Genomic DNA, 17,670 nt, shown 5'->3' with positions numbered 1-17,670 from the left:
ATATGGTCCCATATGTAGAAATCCACAAATATTCCACATAAAAGAAACTGTGAGAACTAATAAATGAATTCAGCAAAGTTGCAGGATACAAAATCAACACAACTGATTGTTTCTATACATTAATAATGAACAATCTGAAAAAATATAACAAAATGATTTCAGTTACAATAACATTAAAAAGAGCAAAACACTTAGGATTGAACCTATCTAATGAGATGAAATACTTGCACGTAGACACTGCAAAACATGGCTGAAAGTAAGTACAGAAGACACAAATAAGCGGAAAGACATTCCACGATCGGGGACTGAAAGGCTTAACATTGTTAAGATGTCATTACCACCCAAAGCAATCTGTAGATTCAATGAAATCCCTACCACAATCCCAATAGCATTTGGGGGGCAAGAATAGAAACAAATAATCTCAAAATTCATACGGAATCTCAAGGGACACGAATATACATAAATTTTTTGAAAAAGAACAAAGTTGGAAGACTCAGATTTCCTGATTTTAAAACATATTACAAAGCTCTAGTAATCATAAGAGTGTGGTATTGGCATAAAGATATATAAATTGAATACAATAGAGAGCCTATAAATAAAACATCATGTATATGGTCAAATGACGTATGACAAGGGTGCCAAGACCACAAAATGGGAAAAAGGACAGTTTCTTCAACAAGAATACTCAATGGAGAAAAGACTGTCTCTTCAAGAAATGGTGATGGGAAAATTAAGTATCCACATACAAAAGAAAGAGTAGGACCCTTATATTACACCATATACAAAAATTAACTCAAAATTGTATAAAGATCTAAATGTAAGACGGCAAACTGTGAAACTCCTGGAGGAAAACATGGGGAAAAACTTCACAATATTGGGTTTGACAAAGATTTTGTGGATATGATGCAAAAATCACTGACCTCAGGGGCAGAAATAGACAAACAGGACTAAGCCAAACTTAAACCTTTGTTCTTCAAAAGGCACAATCAACAGAATGTAAAGGCAATCTACAGAAGGGAAGAAAATCTTTGCCAATCATTCACCTGATAAGGGGTTAATATTCAAAGTATAAGAACTCCTGTATTATCAAAGATTAGCGAATTGAATTCAACAATGCATTAAAAAAATCATACACCATGATTAAGTAGGATTTATCCCAGGGGTGAAAGGATGGTTCAGTATCCACACATCAATCCATGTGATATACCACTTTAAAAATTTCAAAAAGAAAAATGATACAATCCTCTCAACAGAGGCAGAAAAAGCCTTTGACAAAATTCAACATCCATTTATGATAAAAACTCACCACAAAGTGGGTATGGTATAGAGGGATCATACTTCAACATAATAAAGGCCATATATGACATGCCCACAGCTCAGTTGTGAAAAGCTGGAAGTATTTCCTTTAAGATCAGGAACAGGATAAGGATGCCCACTCTCACTACGTTTACTCAACATAGTATTGAAAGTCCTTGCCACAGCAATCAGACGAGAAAAAGAAATTTAAAAATCCAAATTTGAAGGGAAGATGTAAAATGGTCACACTGTTTGCAGGTGACATGATACTATATAGAGAGAATCCTGAAGACAGACCCCCAAAATTACTAGAGCTCACCAATGAATATGCTTAAGTTGCCAGATAAAAATTAATTTACAGAACTATGTTGCATTTCTATAAACTAACAACAAACTAGCTGAAAGAGAAATTAAGAAAAAAATCCCATTTACAATCACATCACAAAGATTAAAATATCTACGAATAAATCTAGCTAAGGAGAAAAAAGACCTATCCTTGGAAAACCATGACACTGATTAAAGAAGTTGAATACAGCTCAAATAGATGAAATGATACACTGTATTTAAAGATTTGAAGAATGAATATTGTTAAAATAACCATATAGCACAAGACAGTACAGATTCACTGTAATTCCTATCAAAATACCAATGGCATTTTTTACAGAACCAGAGTAAACAATTCCAAAATGATTATGGAAACACAAGAGCCTGAATAGTCAAAACAATCTTGAGAAAGAAGAAAGTTGGAGGTACCACACTGCCTGATTTTAAACTTTACTACAAAGCTAAAGTAATCAAAACAGTATGGTACTGGGACAAAAACAGACCCATAGTTCACTGGCATAGAATAGAATAGAGAGCCCAGAAATGAACCCACAATTATATGGGCAATTAATCTCTGGTAAAGGAGGCAAGAATATATAATAGGGAAAAGACAGCCTCTTCAAGAAATAATGTTGGGAAAACTGGACAGCTACATGCAAACAAATCAAACTGGACTACTCTCTCACATCCTGCACAAAAATAAATTCAAAACGGTTTAAAGACTTGAATGTAAGACCTGAAAACATAAAACTTCTGGCAGAACACACAGGCAATAAGCTCTTTGACATCTTAGTAACTTTTTGTATTTGTCTCCTTTGACAAGAAAAACAAAGGGAAAAATAAACAAACTGGACTACATCACACTTAAAAAGCTTCTGCAGAGTAAAGAAAACTATTAACCAAACTAACAGGACACCTACTGAATGGGAAAAGATAATTGCAAATGATGTATCTGATAAGGGGTTAATATTAAAATTGCACAAAGAACACACACAACTCAACACTGAAAAAACCAACAACCTAATTAAAATATGAGCAGAGCCCCTGAATGGACATTTTTCCAAAGAAGACATACATATGGCCAACAGGCACATGAAAACATTACTAAACATCACTAATCATCAGGGAAATGCAAATTAAAACCAGAATGAGATATCATCTCACATGTGAGAGAAATGCCATTATCAAATAACAACAACCAACAACTATTGTCGAGGATGTGGAGAAACGGGAACTCTTGTGCATTCCTTGTGGGAATGTCAGTTCACACTGCCACTATGGAAAACAGTACAGAGATTCCTCAAAAAATTAAAAATAAAATTACCATATGATTCAACAATTCCACTCCTTGGTATTCACCATAAGAAAACAAAAGCACTAAAGGAAGAAATATATGCACCCCTATGTTCATTGCAGCATTATTTATGATAGTCAAGGTATGGAAGCAACGTAAGTGTCCATCAATAAAAGAATGGATAAAGAATAAATATATGTATACACACACACAGACACACACACACAGACACACACACACACAATGGAATACTACACAGCCATAATAAAGGACATCTTGCCATTTGAGACAACATGGATGGACCTAGAGCATATAATAGTAAGTATAACATGTCAGACAGAGAAATACAAATACTGTACAATTTTACTTATATGTGGAATCTAAAAACAAATGAAAAAGCATAACAGAGCAGAAACAGGGACTTCCCTGGTGGCACAGTGGGTAAGACCCTGGGCTCCCAATGCAGGGGGCCCGGTTCAATCTCTGGTCAGGGAACTAGATCCCACATGCATGCTGCAACTAAGAGTTCAAATGCTGCAACTAAGGAGCCTGTGTGCTGCAACTAAGGAGCTGGCAAGCTGCAACTAAGGACCCCGGGGGCCACAACTAAGGAGCCCGCCTGCCGCAGCTAAGACCCGGTGCAACCAAATAAGTAAATATTTTTTAAGAAAAGAATTATTATAAAAAAATTTGCTGAAACAGAGTTACAGATACAGAGGACAAACAGGTGGCAGCCAGAGTGGAGGGGTTTGGGGAAGGAAAGAAAAAGGTGAAATAGATTAAGAGATACAACTTCCAACTGCAAAATAAATGAGTCACGGGTACAAAATGTAGTTTGGGGAATATAGTCAATAACTATGTAATATCTTTGTATGGTGACATGTCATTTCTAGAGTTATTGTGGTGATCATTTTGAAGTGTATAGAAATATCGAATTACTACATTGTGTTAAAGAAACTAACATAGTGCTGTAGGTCAGTTATAATTCAAAACAAACAAATAAACTCATACAAAAGAGACTAGATTTGTGGGTACTGGGAGCGGGGGTTGATAGGAGGGGCAACTGGATGAAGGCAATGCAAAGTTACAAAACAAAAGGAACTCCTATAGCTCAACAAGAAAATCAAATAACCCAATTAAAAAATGGGCTAAGGTCTTGAATAAACATTTCTCCAGAGATGATATACAAAACAGCAAAAAGCATATGAAAAGATGCTCAGTATCACTAGTGATCATAAAAATACAGTCAAAAACACAATGTGATATCACCTCATACCCATTACGATAGCTAACAACAACAAAAATAACAACTGTTAGTGAGGATGTAATGAATAAAATATATTCTGTGAAATGCTGGTGGGATTATAAAATGGCACAACCACTATGGACATCAGTATAATGATTCCTCATAATATTAAAATAGAAATACCATATGATCCAGCAAACCCACCTCTGGGTAAATGTACAAAGTAACTGAACTCTATCTCAGAGGGATATCTGCACTCCCATCTCCCATGTAATGTGCAGCATTATTCACAATAGCCAAGATATGGAGCCAGACTAAGTGGTCATAGACATATGAATGCATACAGAGAATGTTTCTACATATGGATAAATGTATACTATGATAGGATTTATATATATAATTCATATAAATATATATGTATATAAATAGCATGAAATATTATTCAGCCATACATAGAATGAAATCCCACCATTTCAAAAATATGGATGAACCTGGATGTATTATTCTAAGAGAAATAAGCCAGACACAGAAAGACAAATATTGCATGATCCACCTTATATGTGGGATCTAAAAGTATCATACTCACAGAAGCAGGCAGTAGAATGGTGGTTGCCAGGGGGTAGAGGTGTGGAAAATGGGGCCTCGTTGGTCAAAGGATACAGACTCTCATTTAAGCAAGGTGAAAGTTCTAAACATCTGTTTCACAACAATGTAAATAGACTGAACACTACTGCACAGTGCACTTACAATTGTTAAGATGGTCAATTTTATGTGATATGTATTTTACCATAATAAAAAACCATTTAAAAATGATAACATTTGAGGATTAAAGTAAAAAATAAAGCACTATAAAAAATATTAGTTTAATAAAATAGTAGATATACTATATGTACTTCTGTTCCTTGAAGTGGATATTAAATTTCAAACTGTGATATAATTACTGAAGAGATGGGAATAAAATGCATACCAGAGCAATTCCTGCAGCAAACTTTGGATCGCATGCCATTCCATGATACGTTGCTCCTACATAATTAGGATGGTCCCTATAACTAAATAATAAAATTTTTCTTGTGGATAAACGCACTTTAAATTATTACAAACTTAATGATCTTTTAAGAATTGGATTCCTCAATAAAGCTGCTGCTTCCTTTGAGACATGAATATTATGTATCATGTCTAATGCTTTCAATCATTTTGTATTTGGGTAATCTCCCACGGTGCCTACAAAATTAAGTTCTAAAGGCAACTTGAGCATCATATGATACACAGCTTAAAATCCAGCAGTGCCTAATCCTTCCAGAAATTAATCACCACTGTTGTCAACACTGGATAGACTTTTATGCAAAGACATAAAAGTCAGGGTAGATTACTGCCATGATTTGCAGCTTGTAAAACCTTAGACTGCATGAAAAGTGTTGGATTGGAGGACAGACTGAGAAAGACAATATGCAGCACAGTCACGAGGAAAAAGAGAGATGGGATGTATTAAGTGTCCTCACACATTTCAGTCCTGAGTTAATGCTGCTCCTCCATCCCCAAACCTGACCTTAAATTCCACAGAGACACCCAGAGATTTATAAATGTATTCCATATTGCTTAAGATCTTCAGAATCGTGTTTCTGCTTTTTCCATCTAAAACAATCAAACTAGTAAAATAAAAATCTATATAAAGACTCGTGACAGTCACAGTGCAAGCAGTTAAACAGCTACACCTTAGGTCGGGATAGAAATACCATTAGGTCACCACATTACCATACTTATGTTTTCTAGTGTAACCAGCTTTACATGCAATGATTGCATTCTGTTAACTAATGTATGCTTTATTTAATGTTAAAATGCTGGTTTCAGTTATCTACCTCTGAGAAAATCTTTAAAACCATAGAGGCCCTTTGTTTTCCCGAGGCTTTCCATATTACCAGTTCTTTAAATTTCCATAGGTAAGCAGCCCACTCTGAGGATAATGGCCTACCATGCTTTCGTGTCTTACATCTTATTAGATTCTTATAGCTTGCATTTTGCCAACACAGTACACACATAATCTTTTTTTGAGATGTCATCATAAATAATAAATTTTGTATATAATTTTGAGAGTTAACTTACAAGTAATTTGAACAAGTAATTTGATAAACTTTATACCAATGAAAATAAATCACTTACATTAATAAGTATGCCATATCATGGGACCTTTGAAATAAAAATTTTTCTCTCCATGACACAAATCTTTGTAGAACTTCGTTAGCATCCCCATTAGTTGAAATCTTATTTTGATCTGACCAGAGCTCCAGAGAAGTTAACGTAACAGACACTTTAAGCTGAGAATACATCTGAAAACAGAAGATACATGATATATGGTTTTAGGTAATCATAAATATAACACTATATCTCTCTATGTATTGCTAATATATTTGATTTACTATTTTTTAGAGATGAAATCCATTGGTGGAAGAAACTAGTTGGTAGGACTATACAGTTTATAAAAGTGCATATGCTATTCATTCAAACAATGCTACTGTATTAATATGAATGTTTCTTATTTAAATATGAAACATAAATACTCACAGTGTTGATGAGACTAAAGATATGGACAACTTTCTCAGATGCAAGTGCCACTTCAGAGCCCATATAATCATACTGAAAGACAAATTTTGTTTTTTAATCACTAGTAAAAATGACTAAACTACCACATTTCAATGGGTATAAAAACGTTAAAATAATGCAGTGCTCAAGTGAAAGGACAAAAGCAGAATTAAGACTTATCACATGCTTAGTAAGTTCTAGATTTAAGCCTAGGGACATTACATATTAATAATATTAAAATGTGATGGTGATGAGTATCTTCTTCTTTACACATGTAGTTATTTAGGATCAAAAGTTAAGGTTCCAAGACTGCATGACTAATAAGGGTAAGAACCAGGACTCAAATCTCTAACTAAACTCCTAAGTCTTTTTTGCCTGCTCAAGTGTGCTGCCATCTTTTGTCTTCATTCCCATAAGACAACATGACTATATATCCTGGAGAAAAACATGTACTTTCTAACCACAGAGCTCTGAGTACTACATAGTGAACAATTTCAAGAACATGTCTTCATGCAAGGGAAAAGAAATCATAACATTTTCACTGAAACATTTCTAATTTTGTATGCACACATATTTCTAAACTTACTTATAATTAATGGTACAGCAACTATATATATATATATATATATATATATATATATATATATATATACACACACACACATATAATTTAACAGATTTAGATATAGAAAATTACAATCATAATGAGGGATTTTTACATAGTTCTCATAATCGTTAATAGCTCAAGCTGACAAATTTACAGCAAGCAGCAAATTTACAGCAAAAATATAAAGATTTTAAAAACTCGAGCAAGCTTTGATATAATATGCATATATACAAGCTTATATAAAAGAGAGGGATATTTTTAAAGTATACCTGAAAGTTTTATATAAATTGACTCATATTAGGCCATAAAACATTGGAATATAAAACACAGTATCACTTAGCTCACATCGTCCAACTACAATGCAATCAAGTAAACTTGATTGTAAACTTGATAAAAAGTATTTCAATGATGTTATTTTTACTTAGATGCATAACTTGATTGTGGATATATATGATCTTATTCTAGGTAAGTGCACACTGAAAAAATAGCTACAAATGCAATTTACAACTTACTTTCACATGGAGACAGCACAAGTGATAAAGGGAAACAGTATTAATAAGTCTGAGTAGAGAGAATATAGCTGTTCTTTGTATTATTCCTATTCCTCTGCTTCCAAGTAGAATATTTAAAAACAGAGGTAAAATAAAGATACTTTCAGATGAACAAAAACTGAATTCAAATGAATTAATACAGGTTAAACAGAAATATCAGAAAAACCAACCTGTGAGAAGGAGAAGAAATGTAGAGTTTGGAAATAGTAAATATGAAATAAGTTTTTCCTTTCCTTAATTTCTTTAAACAGCAAGTGGATATTTAATGTAAAATAATTTATTTTGTGGTTGATTACACAAGGAGAAATAAGACAGACTACAATAATATCACAAGGGGTTACACAGGATTTTACTGATGAAACATGTTTACATTTTTTAAAAAAAATTATTGAAGTGTAGTTGATGTGCAATATTATATAAGGTACAGATGTACATCACAGTGACTCATGATTTTTAAAGGTTATACTTCATTTATAGTTGTTATAAAATATTGGCTATATTTCCTGTGTTGTGCAATATATCCTTGTAGCTTATTTGCTTTATACATAATGGTGGGTACCTCTGAATCCCTACCTCTATTGTGCCCCTCCCCATTCCCTTTTCCCAATGGTAACCACTACTTTATTCTCTATATCTGTGAGTCTGTTACATTTTTGTTATATTCCTAGTTTCCTTTATTTTTTAGATACCACATATAAATGGTATCATACAGTATTTGTCTTTCTCCCTGTGACTTATTTCACTTAGCATAACAGAGCCTCCAAGTTTATCCATTCTGTTGCAAATGGCAAAATTTCATTACTTTTTATGGCTGAGTAGTATTCCATTGTGTGTGTGTGTGTGTGTGTGTGTGTGTGTGTGTGTGTGTGTGTATCACATCTTTATCCATTCATATGTTGATGGGTACTTAGGTAGCTTCCATACCTTGGTTATTGTAAATAATGCTGCTATGAACACTGGGGTGCATGTATGTTTCCAATTAGTATTTTCATTTTTTTCAAATATATACCCAGGAGTATAATTGCTGCATCATATGTTAGTTCTATTTTTAATTTTTTGAGGAACCGCCATACTGTTTTCCACAGTGGTTACATCAATTTACATTCCCTCCAACAGGTGTACAAGGGTTCCCTTTTAACCACATCCTTGCCAACATTTGTTATTTGTGGCCTTTTTGATGATAGCCATTCTGATAGGTGTGAGGTGACATCTCATTGTGGTTTTGATTTGCACTTCTCTGACAATCAGTGATGTTGAGTATCTTTTCATGTGCCTGTTGGCCATCTGTAGGTCTTCTTGGGAAAAAGTGTCTATTCAGTTCTTTTGCCCATTTTTTAATTGGGTTGTTTTTTGATATTGAGTTGTATGAGCTATTTACATATTTTGGATGTTAACCCTTTATCAGTCATATAATTTGCAACTATTTTCTCCCATTCAGTAGGTTCACTTTACATTTGTTTATGGTTTCCTTTGGTGGGCAAAAGCTTTTAAGTTTAATTAGGGACCAGTTGTTTATTTTTTTCTTTTGCTTTCTTTGCCTGAGGAGACAGATTAAAAAAAACCAAACCAAAACACAACAAAAAAACATTGCTATGATTTATGACAAAGAGTGTTCTGCCTATATTTTCTTCTAGGAGTATTATGCTCTCCTGCCTTACATGAAGTCTTTAATCCATTGTGAGTTTATTTTTCTATATGGTGTGAGAAAATGTTCTAATTTCAGTCTTTTACATGTAGCTGTCCTGTTTTCCCAGCGCCACTTATTGAAAAGACTGTTTTTTTCTCCATTGTATATTCTTGCCTCTTTTGTTGTAGATTAATTGACCACAAGTGCATGAGTTTATTTCTGGGCTCTTTATTCTCTTCCAGTGATCTATGTGTCTGTTTTTGTTCCTGTATCATACTATTTTGATTACTGCAGATTTGTGGTATAGTCTACAGTCAGGGAGTGTGATGCCTTTCTCTGTTCTTCTTTCTCAACACTGCTTTGGCTATTCATGGTCTTTTGTGTTTCCATACAAACTTTAGAATTATTTGTTCTAGTTTTGTGAAAAATGCCATTGGATTTTGATAGGGATTACATTGAATCTGTAGATTGCCTTGGGTAGTATGGTCATTTTAACAATAGTAATTCCTCCAATCTATGGAAACAGTGTATGTTTCCATCTTTTTGTGTACAGGTCTTTTACCTCCTCAGTTAGATTTATTCCTAGGGAGTATTCTTTTTGATGTAATGGTAAAATGAGATAGTTTTCTTAATTTTTCCTTCTGATAGTTCACTGTTAGTCTATAGAAATGCAACTGATTTCTGTATATTAATTTTGCATCCAGAAAGTTTATGAAATACATTGATGAGCTCTCCTGGTTTTTGGAGGTGTCTTTAGGATTTTCTATGCATAGTATCATGTCATCTGCAAACAGTGACTATTTTACTTCTTCCTATCCAAGTTGGATTCATTTGATTTCTTTTTCTTGCCTGATTGCTGTGGCAAGGACTTCTAATACTATGTGGAATAAAAGTTGTGAGCAAGGACATGCTTGTCTTGTTCCTGGTCTTAGAGGAAGTGCTTTCAGCTTTTCACCATTAAGTATGATGTTAGCTGTGGGTTTGTGCTATATGAGCTCTATTATGTTGAGGTATGTTCCCTCTATGTCCCCTTTCTGGAGAGTTTTTCTCATAAATGGAGGTTGTATTTTGTCAAAAGCTTTTTCTGCGTCTATTGAGATGAACATCTGTTTTTTTTATGTGGCTCTTGGCCATCTGTAGGTGTAACACACTGATTTTTTTGTGGATATTGAAAAATCCTTGCATCCCTGGGATAAACTCCACTTAATCATGGTGTATGATCCTTTTAATGCCTTGTTGGAATTGGTTTGCTAATATTTTGTTGAGGACTTTTGCATCTATGTCCATCAGTGGTATTGGCCTGTAATTTTCCTTTTTTGTGATATCTTTGTCTGGTTTTCATACCAGGGTGATGCTGTTCTCACAGAATAAGTTCAGAAGGGTTCCTTCCTCTCCAATTTTGTGGAATCGTTTGAGCAGAATAGATGCTAACTCTTCTCTTAAGTGTTTGGCAGAATTCACCTGTGAAGCCATCTGGTCCTGGAATTTTGTTTGCTGGGAGTTTTAAAATTACTGATTCAATTTCATTACTGGCAATTGTTCTGTTCCTATTTTCTATTTCCTCCTGGTTCAGTCTTGGGAGATTGAACATTTTTAAGAATTTGTCCATGTCTTCTAGGTTGTACATTTTATTGGCATGCAGTTGTTCACAGTAGTCTCTTATGATCTTTTGTATTTCTGTGGTGTCAGTTGTAACTTCTCCTCTTTCATTTCTGATTGTACTGTTGTGGGCCCTCTCTCCTTTTCCTTGATGAGTCTGCCTAAAGTTTTATCAATTTTGTTTATCTTTTCAAAGATTCAGCTCTTAGTTTCATTGGTTTTTTCTATTGTTCTTTTATACCTATTTCATTTATTTCTCTTCTGTTCTCCTTATGCTTTCTTTCCTTCTACTAATTTTGAGTTTTATTTGTTCTTCTTTTACTCATTCCCTTGGCTATAGGGTTAGGTTGTTTGAGATTTTTCTTGTTTCCTGAGACAAGCTAGTGTCTCTATAAACCTCCCTCTTAGAATTTTGCTTTTGCTGTGTCTCAGATTTTTGGATCACTGTGTTTTCCTTTTCATTTGTCTCCAGGAAGTTTTTATTTCCTCTTTGGTTTTACAGTGACCCATTGGTTGTTTAGTAGCATATTGTGTAGCCTCCATGTGTCTGGGGGTTTTTTGCAGTAGTTTTCTTGTAGTTCATTTCTAGTCTCATAGCATTGTGGTTAGACAAGATGCTTGATATGAATTCAATTTTCTCAGATTTACCGAGGCTTGTTTTATAGTCTAGCATGTGATCTATCCTGTACAGTGTGCCATGTGCAGTTGAAAAGAATGTGCATCCTGCAGCTTTTGGATGGAATGACCAATATATCCATTTGGTCAAATATGTCACTTAAGGCCTTTGATTCCTTACTGATTTTCTGTCTGGATGATCTGTTCACTGATGCAAGTGGGGTGCTAAATTGCCTACTGTTATTGTGTTACTGTCAATTTCTCCCTTTATGTCCATTAATATTTGCTTTACAGATTGAGGTGCTCCTATGCTGGGTGCATGTATATGTACAATTGATATATCTTTTCCTTGGATTGATGCCTTGATCATTATATAGTGTCCTTCTTTGTCTCTTGTAACAGTCCCTTTCTAAAAACTATTTTGTCAGATATAAGTATATCTAACCTGTCTTTCTTTCGATTTCCTTTTGCATGGAATACCTTTTTCCATCCCCTCCCTTTCAGTCTGTGTGTCTTTAGATCTGGAGTGAGAGTCTTACAGGCCATACGGGTCTTGTTTTTGTATCCATTCAACCACTCTATTTCTTTTTTTATTGGAGCATTTAGTCCATTTACATTTAAAGTAATTATTGATATGTGTGTTCTCATTTCCATTTTGCTAATTGTTTTGGACTTGTTTTTGTAAGTCTTTTTTGTTCCTTTCTTCTTCTTTTGTTCCCTTTTCATATGATTTGAAGACTATCTTTAGTGTTATGTTTGGATTCCTTTTACTTTTGTGTGTGTGCATCTAGTATAGGTTTGTGGTTTGCAGTTACTGTGAGGTTTTTATAAAGATATAGATATATAGATATGAATGACTGTTTTTAACTTGCTGATCTCTTAATTTCAAATACATTTTAACAACCATGCATGAATACTCTCCTCCCCTCACAATCACTGTTTTTAATATCTTATTTTACATCTAATTGTTTTATGTATCTCCTTATTCCTTATTCTGGATATAGGTGATTTTGTTAAAAGGCATAAGTCTTTTAACCTTCCTTCCAGTTTTGCATGTGAGATGATATCCTACCTTTACTGTATGTTTGCTTTTACTAGTGAGCTTTTTTCTTTCATAATTTTTATGTTTCCAGTTTTTGGACCTGGCTTTTTTCTTAGCAAAATTGTTTTGACATTTCTTGTAACACTGGTTTTGTGTTGCTGAACTCTTTTAGGTTTTGCTTGTCTGTATAGATTTGGATCCCTGTATCAAATTGGAATGAGAGCCTTGCTGTGTACTGTATTCTTGGTTGTAGGTTTTTCACTTTCAACACGTTAAATATATTGTGCCACTCCCTTCTGGACTGCAGAGTTACTGCTGAAAAGTCAGCTGATAGCCTTATGGGAATTCCTTTTTATGTTATTTGTTGTTTTCCTTTTCCTGCTTTCAATATTCTCTTTTCATCTTTAATTTTTGTCATTTTTATTACTATATGTTTTGGTATGTTCATCTTTGGGTTAATCCTATATGGACTTTCTGGGCTTCCTGGATCTGGATATCTGTTTCATTTCCCATGTGAGGGAAGTTTTCAGCTATTATGTCTTCAAATATGTTTTCAGTTCCTTTCTCTCTCTCTCTCTTCTCCTTCTGGGACCCCTAAAATGCAAGTATTAGTGTGCCTGATGTTGTCCCAGAGGTCTCTTAAACAGTCCTCATTTCTTTTCATTCTTTTTTCTGTTCCACATCTGTAATTTCCATTACTCTGTCTTCCAGCTCATTGATCCATTCTTCTGTATCATTTAGTCTACTATTGATTCCTTTTAGTTGTATTTTTCATTTCAGCTATTGTATTCTTCATCTATGTTTGGTCATTCTTTATATTTTCTAACTCTTTGCTTAAAATTTCTAACATCTTGCTCTGTGCCTCCATTCTTCTGCCAAGTTCTCTGATCATCTTTACGAGCACTACCCTGACCTCTTTCTCAAGTATGTTGCCTATCTCCACTTCACTTAGATCTTCTTATGGGCTTTGATCTTGTTCCTTCATCTGGAATGTGTTCCTCTGTAGCCTCATTTTGCCTTAGTATTTGTATGTTTATGTACCTGATAAGTTGGTTGTGTTTCCTAATGCTGGAGAGTGGCCTTTTGCAGGAGACCTCCTGTGTGTTCCAGCAGCATTCTCCACTCTCTTCACCTGTGGTATAGACTCTAGTGGTTCCCCAATGTGGGCTGTGTGGGTCTTCCTGTTGTGGCAGGCTGACTATGTGGAAAGTCTGGTGGGCTTGCTTGGCCCCTGGTTCAGGTGGTTGCCAATGCTGCCTCAGGCACAGGCTGCCAGCTGCTGGTCGCCAGGACCAGGTCATAAGGCAGCTGACTGTGAAACTCCAGGGGGCTCTGGGGATAGTGCTGGCTCACTGCTGTATGGAGTCAAGGTCCAGAATACTCCAGGGCTGTAGCCCTCCCACTGGTGGGTGAAGCCAAGTCCTGGGGTTCCTGCCAGTCTACTGGTAGGCAGAGCTGGGTCCTGGAGTCTGGTTGCAGGGCCCAGGGGTCCCAGAGCTAGTGTCATATCATTACTTCCTGTTAATACTTTTATAAAAATTATTTAAAGATCTGAATATTTCCTTTTATGCAAAAAATCTAGAACATCATGAAACTCATTGAGAGACTTATACAAAATTACTAGTGATAATGGACAAAGCAAGTTTTTTCTTTAACTTGCTGCCTGCCCATAAGTTTTTGCTAAAACTAATTGTATAAACAAAAAGTTCCATAATCAAATATGTTCCTATGAATTATTCTTCCTATTTTTAAAAAATGGAATTTCCAACAGAGAACCCAAGCAATTACACAGCATAAAATAATCTTATAAAAGATAATATTTAATAAAAGGATCTTCAACTGAGTAATAAATGAAATAGCTTATTTTAAAATGGAAATTGATTTAAGGAAGAGTTTCACCACAATTTTGGGTGGATCCAGAAGTATATGCAGCTAGTTATAATCCAATAGATTACAGTGCAATACAATCCTCCCTTATATATGAAGTTTTACATTCTTTCTAATAAATATTGGTATTGATTCCCCCATACCAATGGAAAGGCAATTGACAACATTTTTTATGTACTGCTATACTGAGATACACATTTTGAACAGAGTGACGTATATCTGCATTGCAAATAAAGATTCTTTTACATATCCCCTTTCAATTTAAATACAAAAAAGATACAATGAAATATATCAAGAATGCATACCAAGGCTTTATCCATAATGACTTGTATTTTCAGAACTCTTTTCAACAGCACACCAGGATTTTTCTGCAAAAAACAGAGAACATGAATTAAATAAAACATTTAAAAAATTTTACATTGTTTGTAATTATCATGTACATTATATAATTATATACATACAGACACACATACACACACACATGCACACGCACACATACAGAGTTATAGATAGATACACAGACAGAAAGATAGAGAGATATAGGTAGATAGATAGTTAGGTGGTAGATACATATACAAATACATAAAGCTATAGATATTAGAGAAATAAGAAGATTGATGCCCACTGAGTAAATAAGCTGGTGAGATTCTGTATGAAAATTTTAGGAACAAATCAGAAGCTTTCACCTTATATTCTTGAGAATTAGAATCCTCAAAAAAGTTACTGAAATAAGGGAGAATCCTTGTTCCTGCCTCTCAATACCTTCCTCTTGGTCCCTCACCCCAACCTTCAAGCTAAACAAATTCCCATCAACTTTCCCCCTAATGTTACCTCTTTTTTATCATCATTTTTGTACTTGTAATTATTTATATTAACTTTATTGTGGCCTACTCTCAATAAAATGCATCTATTTTAAGAATACAGTTACATGAACTGGTAGCAATATTTACACCCATGCAACCATTTCCATCACTAAAATAAATAATGTTTCCATCACCCTCTTCCAAGTTAATAGCCTACAAGTCTCAAGGTAACCAGTGATCTGCTTTCTCTCACCATAGGTTACAATAACTTAACCTAGAATTTCACACAAATGGAATCATATTGCATGTCTTCTTCGATATCTGGCTTCTTTCACTCACCACACATCTTTGTTGCTGTGATTATTAGTGATCCATTTGTTTTTGTTGCTAGGAAGTGTGCCATTTTAGAAACACAAAACAGTTTGTTTATACATTTAACTGTTGATGATCCTTTGGATTATTTAAACATATTAGCTATTGTAAATATAGTGGCTATGAATATCCACATACAGGTCTTTGGGCAGTTATAGTCTTTCATTCTTTCTTGGTTGATTACTTAGAATTGGAAAACCTGATCCGCATGATACCTGTATATGTGTAAAGTAGTACAAAAGTTCCAGGTTACTTTCTATAGTAGTTTGATCATTCTGCTTTTTCTCCAAGAACTAATAAGAATGTCAATTGCTCCACATTCTTGCCTGTATTTGGTATTGTCAATCTTTTGCATTGCATGCATTCTTGTCAGTCTGTACCGAGGTCTCACTGAGGTTTTAATTCGCAGTTCTTGGGTGATTAATGATGTTGAACATCTCTTCACAGGCTTGTGGCTCATTAATGTGGTTTCTCCAAGTCCCCTACTAGAAATTTTATGTTTAGCCTTGACTATGCTCTAATTCATATTTTTGGAATAAGGGTCAATTCCCATTTTATTCCACGTGGAAATCCAATCTTCTTGCATCATTTGATGAAGAGATCATTCTTTACTTTTCAAAGGCCTTAGCAGCTTTGTGGATAATAATTTGGGCAAGAGCACGTGGGTCTACTTCTCATCTATTGTGTTCCACTATCCTATATGCCTACCCTTATACCAAAAACATGATATGTTTCTCCACAGCAGGGGTCAGCAAACGACGGCCCATGGTATAACCACCTGTTTGTAAAAAAACATATTATTGGAACACAGCCACCCCCGTTTGTTTATAGTTTGTCTACGCTGATTTCACGCTGCAAAGGGTGAGTGAAGTAGCTGCAACAGAACATATGCCCCACAAGCCTGAAATATTTACTATCTGGCCGCTTAAGAAAAAGCAATGTAAGCCCTTCACCTTGTTCTTTTCTTCAATTTTCAAAACTCTTTGACTCTTCTAGGTATTTGCATTTCCTTATGAATTTGAGAATCAATTTCTACAAAATGTCTTCTGGAATTTTGATTGGGAATACACTGAATCTACAGATCAATTTGGGGAAAATGAATATCTTATCTTTCTTTTTCCCTGTGACTTTGCTAGACTCTCTTAATTAGTCCGGATTGCCTTAATGGAGATTCTTTAGGACTTTCTATGTAGAGAGTTAGATCACTAAAGAAATAGGGTTATTTTTCCTTTCAAAAATGTATACCCTTTATCATTATTCTTTTTCCTATTGTACTACCTAAGAACTCTAGTAAAATGTTGACTGGAAGTAGTGAAGGCAAACAACCTTGCATTATCCCTAATCTCAGGGGTGGTTTTCTTCAGTCTGGGGCTATAACAACTATACCATAGACTAGGTGGCTTAAACCACAAACATGGATTTCTGACATTTCTAGAGGCTGGAAACTTCAAGATCAAGACACCAGCAGATGTGATCGCTGGTGACACCACTCCTCCTACTTTGCAGATCTCCTGTACGCTCATGTGATGGAGAACAGAGAGAGGGATCCCGTGCCTCTTCCTTTTTGTATAAGAGCATTAATCCCACCATGAGGGGCCCACCCTCATACATAATCTAACCCTAATTACTTTCCATAGGCTTCAACTCCTAATACCGTCCTATTGAAAGTTAAGGTTTCAAAATATGAATTTTGGGGGAACACAAGCCTGCAGTCCATAACAGGAGCAAAGCATTCAGTCATTTACATTCTTTACGTTAGCTGTGGATGCTAATAGATGCTCTTTATGAGATCAAGGAAGTTTTCTATTCCTACTATTTACCATGAATGTG

The 17,670-nt window shown here is 34.8% G+C and overlaps 1 protein-coding gene across 1 annotated transcript in view; it reads right to left on the bottom strand.

The window, feature by feature from the left end:
* Positions 1 to 17,670, bottom strand: part of LOC133081281 (A disintegrin and metallopeptidase domain 3-like) — a 103,814-nt gene that overhangs the window by 47,456 nt on the left and 38,688 nt on the right. Inside the window, exons 7-10 of the mRNA XM_061177367.1 lie at positions 14,971 to 15,033; positions 6,720 to 6,791; positions 6,318 to 6,484; positions 5,128 to 5,209 (exon numbers count right to left, since the gene is read on the bottom strand). Coding sequence (XP_061033350.1) covers positions 5,128 to 5,209; positions 6,318 to 6,484; positions 6,720 to 6,791; positions 14,971 to 15,033 — 384 coding nt within the window. The remainder of the gene's footprint in view (positions 1 to 5,127; positions 5,210 to 6,317; positions 6,485 to 6,719; positions 6,792 to 14,970; positions 15,034 to 17,670) is intronic.

This window comes from Eubalaena glacialis, chromosome 20 (genome assembly GCF_028564815.1).
Source record: "Eubalaena glacialis isolate mEubGla1 chromosome 20, mEubGla1.1.hap2.+ XY, whole genome shotgun sequence".
In the NCBI taxonomy this organism is placed as follows: Eukaryota; Metazoa; Chordata; class Mammalia; order Artiodactyla; family Balaenidae; genus Eubalaena; species Eubalaena glacialis.
The sequence above is the reverse complement of the archived record's forward strand: the minus strand, read 5'-3'. Positions and strand labels throughout refer to the sequence as shown.